A 12,474-nucleotide genomic window follows, 5' to 3' on the forward strand; every position below is an offset into this window, starting at 1 on the left:
CATCAGGACCGGGTAAACACAGATTTGATGAGTTTCTTTAATGACGGCCCGTAACCAGATTCCTTGTTGCCTACAGGCTTCCAGTCTCAAATGAGCAATTAAGCACGGAGCTGCTCCCTACCACGTGCTACACCTGCCTGCAGCGAGCAGATGCAGCCCAGGATCATGCAGGGGGGCTCAGCTCCTGCTTTGCAAAGGGCAGCAGCAGAGAACCAGAAGGGCACTGAGTTGGCCAGAACCCCTCTTTCTGCACTTCCCAAGTGCACGCCTCCAGGCTGCCTTAATGCGAGCTGTATGGAACTGGAGAGAAATAGGAGGGCTGTGAGGTTATCTCTGCACTGGTCTGTACGTATCTCAGGCCTCTTTCCAGTTCAGAAAGGATTTCTAGGTAAAAGGATTGTCCAGCTGAAACATCTGAAGAGCTGTTCAACACCACACTGCAGTTCAAATGAAGCAAAGGCTGCTCAGACAGTACAGTAAGCCCAATCATGCTGGTACAAAACATTCACCAATTAATCAGAGATCTAAAATACACTCATGTTATTTAATTATTAGGGGGGAAGGGGCAGGTTACCTGCACATTATCAACCCTTGATCACACAAGAAATTCATTGTATGAGATAACAATTTTGTAAATAGTTTTTCTATTGATGCTTTGTATTGTACACATATATGTACATGGACAACAACAAAAAAACAGTCCAGAGGAGGAATTGCTAGAAGAGTCTATCAAAAACCTGAAAATCCTCCAAAGTACAGGCTATATTAAGCATGGACTGATTTTTGGATTGCTCTAAGAGATTCCAGAAAGAAAAATACCTTTCATTCACACTGCACTACTCCTTGAGAAATACACACGCTTCCATGCAGAGACCCAGTGCAGAACTGGACATTTATTTCAGAGTACTTGTAGCCTTGTCTTATTCAGTGTGAATTTTAAACAGCAAGGGAAATGGTAAGGTGAAAAATGTAAGCAGGGTATTATTTATCTCACCCACCTCTGGAAAGCAGCTCTTAAAAAATAAGCTTTACATGGTGTAAATTACTGCACAAACCTTAAGACAGTAGAATCACATCCAGACAATCTCTGGACCTAATTCCCACTTTCTCACTTAATCTGAACTAGCTGACAAGCAAATCCACTGCGGTACGATGAGTTACATCAGAACACGGTACAAAATGAGAATCAGATTGTGTGAATCATCTGGGAATATTGTGCCCTTCCACAGCTTATCAAAGAGCTGCATAACCTGAAATGCAGCATCCAGTGCTCTTGAGCAGCGTAAACCCTTTTATAATCCTAAGGGAATAAAAGGAATCAGACAACACAAATAAGAAGCAATTTGGACCTTATCGAGATTATGACCCACAATTAATCTATTAAAAAAGCCTTGTGTCAAAAACACGTCATACGTCATCATTAACATTTTATAACAGCACGTCTGGCAGATGGAAAAGTTCAGAGACAGCTTAATCAGCTACGTGCCCGGCTCTCAGGTTTCCCAGGTATCAACCTAGATTCGAGAGGGGTTACATTCGTTCAAATACACACAGTTTAATGATCAACTCGCTGGTCTGCCTCTTCTAAAATGAAGAGGAGTATATATAGATTAAATTCTTCAACACAGAACAGTCACACAGTGAAAACTATTAGGAAAAGTCTCTGCATCCTGAACAACCAAAGCGTAGCAGGAGCAGAAATCATGAAAATCATTCTTATCTTTCTATTCATTGCCCCACTTGCTCTCTCAGCTAGAGCTGAGAAGGACTTTTCTGCCCTTGATTCGGCTGCTTCTCCTGAGACAAAATCGAGATTTGCCATGCTAGATGATGTACGAATCTTAGCCAATGGACTCCTCCAGCTTGGGCACGGTCTTAAAGACTTCGTGCATAAGACAAAGGGGCAGATGAATGACATTTTTCAAAAACTTTACATTTTTGATAAGTCCTTTTATGAGCTCTCACTGCAAACCAGTGAAATCAAAGAAGAAGAAGAACTGCTCCGCCAAACTACTGCCAGACTGCAAATCAACAACGAAGAGATAAAGAATCTCTCGCAGGAGATGAATTTGAAGATTGAAGACCTCATACAAAACAAAATCCAGCTGCAGGAGAAGGTGTGGGGACTGGAGGACAAAGTCACTAAGCTGGCCATTACCCAGCCTACAGTGCAAGAGACAAATGAAATTTCTTCACTCAAAGTAAGTAAATCTGTAAGAACCCCTAACACACAAAGCCAAAGTAAATCGTAATGCTATTATCGGTAGTTATACAATAGATGCTCATCTTTTCCCTGCACCCTCACTGTACTGCTACTGTGTATTTTGAGAAATAAATCACTGAAATAACCTTATAAGAATCAGTGTTGTAATTTGACAAGTGGTTTATTTTACAGTGTAATTCCCCAGTGAAATCAGTGAGAAAATAGTGAAGTGATAAGGCTCTGTATCGTTTTCAGTTTTTGCAAATGCGTTTTTAAAAAAATCTGTAATTATAATGAGGGGAAAAAAATCAGGAAAATGATTTGATTACCAAGCCCATAGCTTCTTATGTCATCAGCTCACTACAAATCAATGCACCAGGAACTGCCTGCTCAGCACAGAAGCAGGAAGTTTAAACTGAGGGACATTTGTAGTGCCTGTGGGGACCATCCAGGACCAAAGAATTTTGCAGGTGTTAATAGACTTAATGCCAATACATGGAAATACGTAGGTGGGTACAAGGTTTCCTATGGAAAAGGAAGTAGTAACTGTATTCTGCAAAAGCATAAAACACTGGATGTTCATCTCAGAGCAGAAAGTTGAATCCTGACCTTCCAAATCCCAAGCTAATACCCTAAGCACTGGGCATCATTCCTTTTTTTTTTGTCAGTGCCATATTTTTAGTTTGAATCAAGGATCAGCTTCACAGAATGTAAACTTCACGTGAAAACATAAGGAAAATAGCAACAATAGAAGTCTATGAAGTTGCCCGTAGTTTGCCTCCAAAAAGGATCAAAAAGGCTGGGTGTCCACTTCAGAGGCAAAGAAATTTGGACCTTTAGAAGAAAAGCACAAAGTCCCATGGAAAAGGCAATGTTAAATGGTTTGTGCCTCCCAGAACTGCCCCTGTGATGAGTTACTGAGGAAGTGCCCCTGGGAAGGCCTTTTGCTGCCCCTAACCACAAACCCCTTCCCTCTCTTCCTGTTCTCAGGCTTTTGTGGAGCGGCAGGACAACCACATCAAGCAGCTTCTCAAAATCGTGGAGGATCAGCACGCACAGCTCGACAAACAGCACAACCAGATCATGGAGCTGGAGGACAAGGTACAGTAACCATCACATCTCTCTTTTCTGAATCTGTTGCCTCTCATAACACTGAAGGAGCTAACGTCCCACCATTCATTCTGGTCAGCCATCCCTCTCTTTGATGTTTTGGGAGCGCAGAGGAGGCTATAAGCAATTTTGACCACAAACAAGGACCTTTTTGGGTGAAAGATTGCTGTGCTGCCAGGCTGGGGGCTGTGGCTAGAGCACACGGCTGAGGCCTCAGCTCCAAAGCACTGTCGATCAGTACCAGGCTGCTCTATTTCCTGACTGCTATTTTTCTTTTTCTTTATTATTATTATCATCTATCCTATTATTCTTGTTCCCTTGGTCTTCTAAGCATCATTACTTTCCATCTCTTTCTTCTTTTCCAATATTCACTTCAATAGGGAGCCATGTGCTGCAGCTCAACATGTGTAACCGCAACGCTGGGTAGAACTGACATGCCCATATTTAATTTATTAATTTATTCTAAGAGGAGGCTATAAAGGGAAAATGCCTTTTATAAAAGGAACCGTGGGTTCTGTGCTCTTAGATCTCGGTATTATTCGTCTAAGTGATGTCACCTGAGGGAATAAGTTAAGTCTGTTTACCCATTAAGGTGTACCTTGTGAGAACTGGTCACTTCCTCACCTCAGGAATCCTGTGTTGTCTGAGCAGATACATACACCTGAGCAGAAACATACACCTGAAATCCACCAGTGTGGTTCTCAAGTTATTTTTATGTCATAAGTTGGCTATTTTAAAGGGTTATGGTCATATAAAAAAATTACTCTCTGCATGACATCGCTCAGTTTGATACATGAACCTCATAACTTCAGAGCCTTGGGAAATTAACAGTCTGTAATTATGCTTCTTCCCAGCTGAACCACATCGAGCTCCAGGAACTCGCAGAGAACTCCTTCACTGGGGAGCACACAGAACCAGAGGCCACCCCCTTTTTTCTGCGCAACTCCACAGCTGTAACATACAAATATGAAGGTGAGACCATACGCCTTAGCTGCAACTACACACTACAGTGCTTTTGGTTTTTAGTAGTCAGAGACCAAAAGCAAAATGCTTTTATGTTACATAGAGTGCTGTTGGAAGGAGCTGGATTTTCTGCTTTGGAAAATGCCATAATCTGTTTAGCCATGCTGTATGTATACTTGTCTCTGGGGTGGCACATGGAAACAACATCCAATAATGCCATAATCCTGGCCTCAATCTTCAGCCTCCATTCACTCCATGTGGCAATCCTTTTACTGCCACTTGCTGATGCCTGTCTTAGAGAGTATGAACCAAGAACTAATTTACTTCAGCTCATTTCATGATTTGGAAAAGCTTTCTTTAAAGTTGAGATGCATTTCTGAACTGCAGAGATGGGAACAGCATTAACTGGGAAATTTACGAGTCCAGTCTTAAGCCTTACAAATTTTCCAAAATTATCTGAATTGAAACCTTGCCAAACCCAAATGTAGGTGGTCCAACGTACATACAACGTGGCAGTGCTACTACCATGCCCAAAGCAATTTGCCCATTTCATAACCTTTATTGTGATAATGACCAAAAAGATTGTTCCAGGTTTTGTGTTGGCGCTACTCTATAGAATAATTCAAGTCACAAAGCTGAATTAAAACTTACCACATCCAAAAGAGGGTTTGTAATTGCCTGGTGCTTGCTTTCCTAGGTGCTGCTCCTGACTGCACTGCTCTTTACAACAGCGGCATTCAGACCAGTGGCACTTACACTATTAAGCCTAATGGCTCAGAAGCTTTCGATGTCTACTGTGAAACAAAATTCGGTAAGACAGCTGTGCTAGCAACAGTCCAATTCTCAAATAAGTAGTTTTCTATAAGCCAAAAAGCCGTGTCTCATCCCAAAGTACACAATCACTTATTATGTCATGTGTATCCTCTTCTCTTACTGTTCTGTATGTTCTTTGAGCACCTTCCTTTCTCCTAAAGTCCCCACAACACTGCCTTTCTTCTAGGTTATCTGTTTATACTGTGGAAAGTACTTTCAGTCATGGGATATTTAGTATATTCATACTATTCTTATCAATATGCATACAATTAATATGAAGCATATTAATATTAAAAAGGCAAACCCCCTTTAGTTATAAAGAATAAAAATGGAGATTATAAAGTCCACTACATTGCAACACGAAGTAATATTTCCTAATTAAAGCAAATTTAAACACCTTAGTAAAATTTTGTTTGATAGCATGGATTGGTGCTTATGACTTCGGTATATCAAACCAACCCAAACAGGTGAGTCCTGGAGACAGGATTCCTGCATCGTGTTTGGGAGAGGCTGCAGCTACAGACCAGATGTACCCAGAATCACCACAAACCAAACATAAAGCACCTACCCAAGCTCTATCTTTGTAAGAAACCCATTTGGCTGTTTCCTTTGCCAACGTGGCCACACGTAGTTTGGCCAGAGGACTGTTCCCCCATTTTGGCATCCTGCAGTGCTGCTCTGTCCTCTCCAGCTTCCCCGCGCAGCTCCTCGCCACAGCTGGCTGGGAACACGCTGGTGCAAACGTGACAGGGCGATGGGATATGTTTGGATGTGTACACAGAGCGGCATGGGCTTGCCCTGTGCAAAACCCTCCTTTGCTTACATTTGTTGAAATTTGTTAAACAAGGTTGTCATGACCTGGTCAGGAGCAGGATCTCGGCCGTCCTAGCCAGCCGTGGCCTCCAACACTTCAAACCTTGTCTGGAGTTGGGCTCTCAGCAGTCAAACACCACCAGCTAAAGGCAGGCAGCAGAAGGGCAGCCACAGCAGCATCGTCTGTGTGTCAGGGGCTGGTAGGGCTGAATTTTATCCCCAGTACTTCAAATACTTAAGCCAGGTTTGTGACTTATTTCCTCTTTGCATCTGCAGGCACTTCCTGGACCGTAATCCAGAACCGAGTGGATGGATCACTGGATTTCAACCAAACCTGGGACGCCTATGTCAAGGGGTTTGGTGATCTCAACGGTAAAAATGCTTCTTCTGTTTTCTTTGCTTTGTATAAATTGATTTGAGAAGCTGAATTTTCCCAGAAAGGTGTTCACATAGGAGCAGACAAAATCTACAAACAAATCTAAGCAGCTTGCCTCATTAGTGGAATACTAGAAAGCACTTATCAGAAAGTATAATTCACTAAAATGCTCCAAGACACATCTTCAAACATGTCTAGAAACTTTTGCTGAATCAAGTCTGAATCAGAGCATTCTGAATGCTATTTTAGCTATTGAGATTTTATTATTTACAAAAGCACCCCACAATGCTTTGAAGTAACACACAAAATACTACCTCACTGAGGTACTTTCACTACTTTCTCTCAAACTTTCTGCAACCACGTTTCCCTTAGGACCATCACCTGATTTGTCTGTTTTTTTCTTTTTTTCAAGAGCACCTGAAGCTGTGGGTGCTCCCTTACACAACCACCTCCAGCTCCCCACGTGGTGGCAAATGTCCTCACCTGGCTGGCCAGGCTGAGGAAACACCCACATTTAAGGGTTAATCATCAACTCCAAAGAAGTTTTTTTACCAAGAGATGCCTACCAGCCTTCCTACCCAGAGTATTTTCCTTGTTTTTCTCTTACAATGAAATGATTCTACTTTGGTTTAGAAAATATTTTGACTTTCTAGGCAGAGCAGAGATGAAAACATCACCATTTTGGGACAGTAGCTCACAACTGAGGTTGACTTTTACCCACATAGTTTGTCTGATCATATTGAATGCTATGGTTGCCCCTCTAGTTGCCTCCAATTCCCATACATTAAACCAACATGAGGCCACATCTTTCCAGTGTCAGAGGATGCCATAATGCTCAGCTCCGTACTGGTCAGTTTGGTGCTGCATGCTCTAAGGTGAGAGAACACCAGGCTACTGTTCCACACCTGTAATTTGTGGGGTGTTTTACTCATCTTGTCTTCTATTGCTCTAAATGCCACCTGCATGTATGGCATTCAGATTCAGCTGTACTATTTCTACATGGGGCAATTACCTACCCTGCACTGACACCAGTGGCTCTGATAATTAGTTACTTAATGAGTATAATTTATGAAGCAATTAATCAAGAATTATAGCAAAAGAAAAATGCTCAGGTTAAATTCACTCTGTATACAAGGGTATCAAAACCTCAGGTTAGTTTTGCAGCTCTTTTGTTAAAAAACAACGTTTGCAATTAGGTTTTATGTATGTCATTTGCTTCATTTGTCACGCAGTTCCAATCATGCATGTTTTAAATGTCTTGAGCTCCCACCCAGAGTTTCACAAGAGGTGGGAGAAGCTCCAGTTCATTTATATCTCTGGCTTTTATTGATCACCAGTGTGCAATTAGGAAGAGGTAAACAAAAAGAATGCAGCAGGAGACCTCTGAAAAGATCAACAGTTCCCAAGGCTCATATTATTGATTTAATTAAAGCAATGAATAAATCCTTTTAAATACTATATTTTCACATATACCAACCACAGGTTATCTGTAAAAACAAATTCAATAGCAGGGGGAGCGATATGGGTTTTTAGGGAAAGTTTAGCACCTTCCCCCACTAACTCTCCGCCTGGTAATTTCTGTCCCCAAATCCTCACCTCTGACATTTGTTGATTCTCACATTGCACTGTTTACTTAAATACATGTTTTCAAATGATGATATTGTAAAGGTGAATGAGGTATGGGTTAGATATCTGAAAAACATGATCAATGTTTTTTTAAAGGCTCCATATTCACAGCATCTATTTGCTATGACTTTGCAGAGGAATTCTGGCTGGGCCTGAACAAGACCTATTCCATTACTCAACAAGGGGACTACATCTTACGGATCGAGCTGCAGGACTGGAAAGATAATAAACGTTACGTCGAGTACGCATTCAACCTGGGAGGCCCAGAGACAGACTACACGCTTCAGCTTTCACGGATCTCTGGGAGCATCCCCAACGCGCTGCCCGAGCAGACAGAGCTGCGGTTCTCAACTGCAGACCATGACCTGGCCGTAATAAACAACTTCAACTGCCCAGAAAACTACCTAGGTATCAGTATGCCAGCCGGGTACACTAAAGTGGCTGTTTCCTTGTTAAGTGAAGGACGGTAGCATGCTTTAGTGGGTGGTTACCAGTATTTGCTTGACTTTAGAAACAAACAGGGAGGGTAGCAGCATCTTTGTCCTTGCAGGAAAGAACAGGAGATGTTTTTTTTGTTGGGTCCTACAACGAGGCATCATCTTTGTGTTTTATAGAAGGCAAAACTAAAGCGTGGTGAGGCTGTGTAAATGACCAGCAGTAGAAACAGAATCAGCAGCATCAGCTGAGACAAACTCTTGGGCTGAGATTCTGAGCTCTAAAGTAAAGGGCAAGTCCTCTTCCGAGGCCTGCTCCAGTAGGGCAGCCTAGGTTGGATTGTTTCAACCCTTCTTGCAAAAAAAAAGAAAAGACAAACTGACTCTTGGCTCCATTCTGGCTACAAGCCAAAAGTTCAGAATGGAAACTCACCATCATTCAAAGACAGATTTTAGTTGTTTGTCAACACTATGCTACAATCACTCTCAAAAGAGGAAGAAAGAAGAGAGGCTGAAGACAGTTCTCTTTAATGATAATGCAATGAAAGGGTTCCTACATTCTTTGATTTTAATGAAGCTTTTATGTTTTGCCACTTTATAGCAAAAAGCAACCAATGCAAAAAACAATTAAACATAAAACTACAGGATACAGAACTGCCCGCCAGGCACCTACTTAGTGCAGCAAACGTTTCGTGCATGTCATTTGTAGCTTGAACATTGTTGATGTCTGAAACAATGCTGAGCATGTTACACAGCTCTAATGACCACAAAGCAGATGGGCAATGACTTCCAAAGTGCTAGACTTTCATATTTAGCACAATGGTCATGGCCAGGCCTTTGCCAGCAGAACTGGGCTCACAGTTCTAGCTCGTGGTTAAGGACATGGGCCAATAAAAAAAAAATAGTTTGTTTACCAAAGGCTCTTCAGCCTCCAGATGTGGAGATTTGCCTGTTTCTACTTGAGAAAAGCATTGGGAAATCAGGAATCTGCTGGGCAGGGTCTCAGGAAACATGAAAGAGTGGAGGTAACCTCCCAAGTGTCCCAGTTCAGTGGCAGCATTTGTGCATGCCGTTTTCTGTGCAGCACCACTTTTACGTGAAGCTGACAGTAACAGGTAGCACAACATTTGTGTGGTGGCCTTCAAGTGGCAAGTGTAAGTGGGTTTATGTGCAAGCAACATTTCATTTGGGTATACAGGATAATTGTCACTTCTGCTGGAACTGGACTAAAGAAGATTTGTGTTGCAAACAGAAACTCTGTACTCAGAAACTGAGCACAATAGGGTACAACTGACGTTACAATCTTTTTTCTTAGGAGGCTGGTGGCACAGCGAATGCGAGGAAACCAATCTTAATGGGAAATACGTCGCACCAAGGTCAAAAGGAAGACTAGACAGAAGAAAAGGCTTATACTGGAAGCCTAAAAAAGGAAGATACTACTTGCTCAAGTCAACCAAAATAATGATACACCCGACAGATCTAAAAAGCTTTGACTGAATGCTTAACCTGATGCACGTGAATTCAGAACATATACACTGAACACTGCTACATCAGAGAAATTCGTGTTATGCTTAGTAACAGGTGCATATCCAAATCCATACACTGTATGGTGTATTCTCCAATGACATAAACCCTGAGGCATATGTGATGGTCTTACCACATGTTTGGTGAGTATTTTCCTTCACCCTAGCCCAAATGTCAACCTGCTATAAGTTAAGTAGGGTTTTACCTCCCCAGGATCAAACCCTAATGCCTAGGAATTGGCTGCCTATTCATGTATTAGATAATACTGCTTGGGGGAAAGGGTTTTCAGGCTGTTGCATTTGTCTCTGGGTTGTGTAGGAGGGAACAGGAAAAGTGTTTCAGCAAACATAAAGGGCTGGCAAAATGCTACAGAAGACATTTAGGTATTAATTTGTAGGAAAAATAAGAAATTCTGTTTCATAAAGTGACTGATTTGTTGTTTGGTTCATGTTATTGTTGTGGAACGTTTCTGTGGGCAAACAAAAGATGAGTAACTCCCCATTTTAGGGATCTGTGTATTTCCAAACAAACTTTCAGTGATGTAGGTCAGGCTGATCTTTGCTGAAGCACTGTACTCACACAGCTGTAGATGTGTACACACACATCAAGTAAGCCGGAGCACCGACCTAATCTTTTAGATATCACACTTCAAAGAATAGGTTAAGAACTGTGTTTACAAACTGAAACTTAAGGGCTAAGCTTCAAAGCTTTCTGAAATGAGTAAGAGATCGTTTCTTCTCATCTGGAACGGATTTAGACCCATCCCTTTGTGACCTTTTAGTATAGCTCACTGCGAAATGAAAGGAAACACCAAGTGAGCACACGACCAAACACCTTTCAAATAGAGAACAGCTGAGTAACTGTGCCTGGGGGCAACTCCAATGGAGTCAATGGTGCCATCCGATGAACCCTATAGGCAAAACCCATGCGACAGGACAGTGCTGGTCCTGCTCCTGAGGACACATTCACATTTGGTTAACTTCAGCTGCCTCTGAGGCAGTAGGACTGTTGACATGCTTGCAGGTGGCTTGCTGCAGAAGTGTTTATTGACAAAGACCTCAATTCTGCAGTTATATTGAGTCATATTGACTTGTATATTTTGTATAACCCTTGTACAGTACAGATTTTTTTTTTATCTCTACATTTGCAACCATCCAAAAAGTGGTCTTAACTTGTAATTTGTCAGAGTGAAACAACTGTGAATTGAATGTGCTAATCACAAAGAAGCTGCTAAAATACTGTTACTTCTTATGGATTTATCACAAAGAAGAGAACACACAGTGCTGCTTATTTGTGCTGGTGTATTTTGTGGTGTTTAATTACCTGTCGAACCTCTACCGTAAATAAATAAATAAATCTTTCAAAAAGACATGAGATGCGGAACTTGAATAAACTCTTTCTTGTAAGCTTTGTTTTCTAAGAATCTGGTCTGTATTTATCCAGTTTTTATGACAAGAAGTAACTGATCCTGTGAGTAAGATGGTGAAATTACTCAACTGAAGATGAAGACACCACCATTCATAAGTGTATTATCTTCAATGATACTGTGAAAGAGCTTTAAATTAATAGAGAAAAAATCATGAAAAGAAATCTGCTCTCTGCCTACACTTAGTTATTGAAAGGTTATTGTTTTCTGAAATGCTTAAAAAAATATTCTTCCAGATCTTCATAGTTTTTTTTTAAAGCATTGTAAACAAGGAAATTACCTTTAAATCAGAATAGAAATATGAAAGGGATTATGCATCTTCTTCATTTTTATCCCCCAGTGTAAAGACAAAAATAAGCCATTTAAAGTGCCAGAAAGCAGTAAAACTGGTAAGAGGATACTGGCTTTAGCACACAGACAAAATGTAAAACCTAGGCAAATCCAAAGAGAATTCAACCGAATTCCACTTTGAATTTTGCAAGATAGAGAAACCTCTCTCATGTCCCTGTTCATAGCCAAGTTTTACACAACCATGTTCATCCCTAGAGAACTGTGAATTTTCTGCTATGTCAGCCTGGACCCTTTCTGTCTCTCTGGCACAGCAGATCTACTGATGCAGCAAGTTTTGCAACAAACCAGATGATAAGATAGGAATTTTTGGACCTGCCACTCTCAGGCCCTGAAATGTGAGATGTATTTCAAAACTAACCTGTACGTGGTATTTGGAACGTAGACATCCCTGGCAGGAAACTCCAGGATTTCTCTTGTAGGTCTAACTCTGCTGTCTGGGTAAAGTTTGACTTGCAGCAACTCTGGAGTTAGACAGTAATGGGGATTCTCTGGAGCTGGAGATATGTCTATCTTTAATTGAGCTGTAAGAAGAAAATGGTTTAATTATAATAAATATAAATTAAATATACATCGATAAAGCTTGTTCATGCTTTCTTTCCTTAGGTTAATATCCTACATATTAATTTCATAAATAAATGAATGACGAATTACAGCCAATATGGATTTTTTAAAAACAAGTAACAGTGAATGAAGCTGAGTACCAGCTAATAAGAACCAGCAGAAAAGAGGTATCTTAAATCTCAAATGCTGTTCTCATAGGCAGGCTGGGGAATACAGTCTATATAATGCTACTAACCCAACTAGCACTAAAAACAATATTCAAAATCTCATCAAG

General features: G+C 41.1%; 2 protein-coding genes across 9 annotated transcripts in view; one reads left to right on the forward strand and one right to left on the reverse strand.

Annotated features, from left to right (window-relative positions):
* Positions 1–12,474, reverse strand: part of DOCK7 (dedicator of cytokinesis 7) — a gene marked incomplete at its 3' end in the record, with an annotated part of 96,903 nt that overhangs the window by 47,571 nt on the left and 36,858 nt on the right. For all 8 annotated transcript variants that reach the window (XR_014318057.1, XM_082766526.1, XM_082766525.1 and 5 more), the window contains exon 14: positions 11,998–12,160. Coding sequence is in view for 7 of the 8 variants with exons in the window: in XM_082766526.1 (XP_082622652.1) it covers positions 11,998–12,160 (163 nt within the window). The remainder of the gene's footprint in view (positions 1–11,997; positions 12,161–12,474) is intronic.
* On the forward strand, positions 1,658–11,389 carry ANGPTL3 (angiopoietin like 3). The gene is made up of 7 exons (XM_082766529.1): positions 1,658–2,201; positions 3,194–3,304; positions 4,168–4,285; positions 4,974–5,087; positions 6,179–6,274; positions 8,040–8,312; positions 9,654–11,389. Exons 1-7 carry the CDS (start codon positions 1,704–1,706, stop codon positions 9,833–9,835), a joined length of 1,392 nt encoding a protein of 463 aa, XP_082622655.1. The 5' UTR covers positions 1,658–1,703; the 3' UTR covers positions 9,836–11,389.

Source organism: Aythya marila (genome assembly GCF_965140915.1).
Source record: "Aythya marila genome assembly, chromosome: 8".
Classification (NCBI taxonomy): Eukaryota; Metazoa; Chordata; class Aves; order Anseriformes; family Anatidae; genus Aythya; species Aythya marila.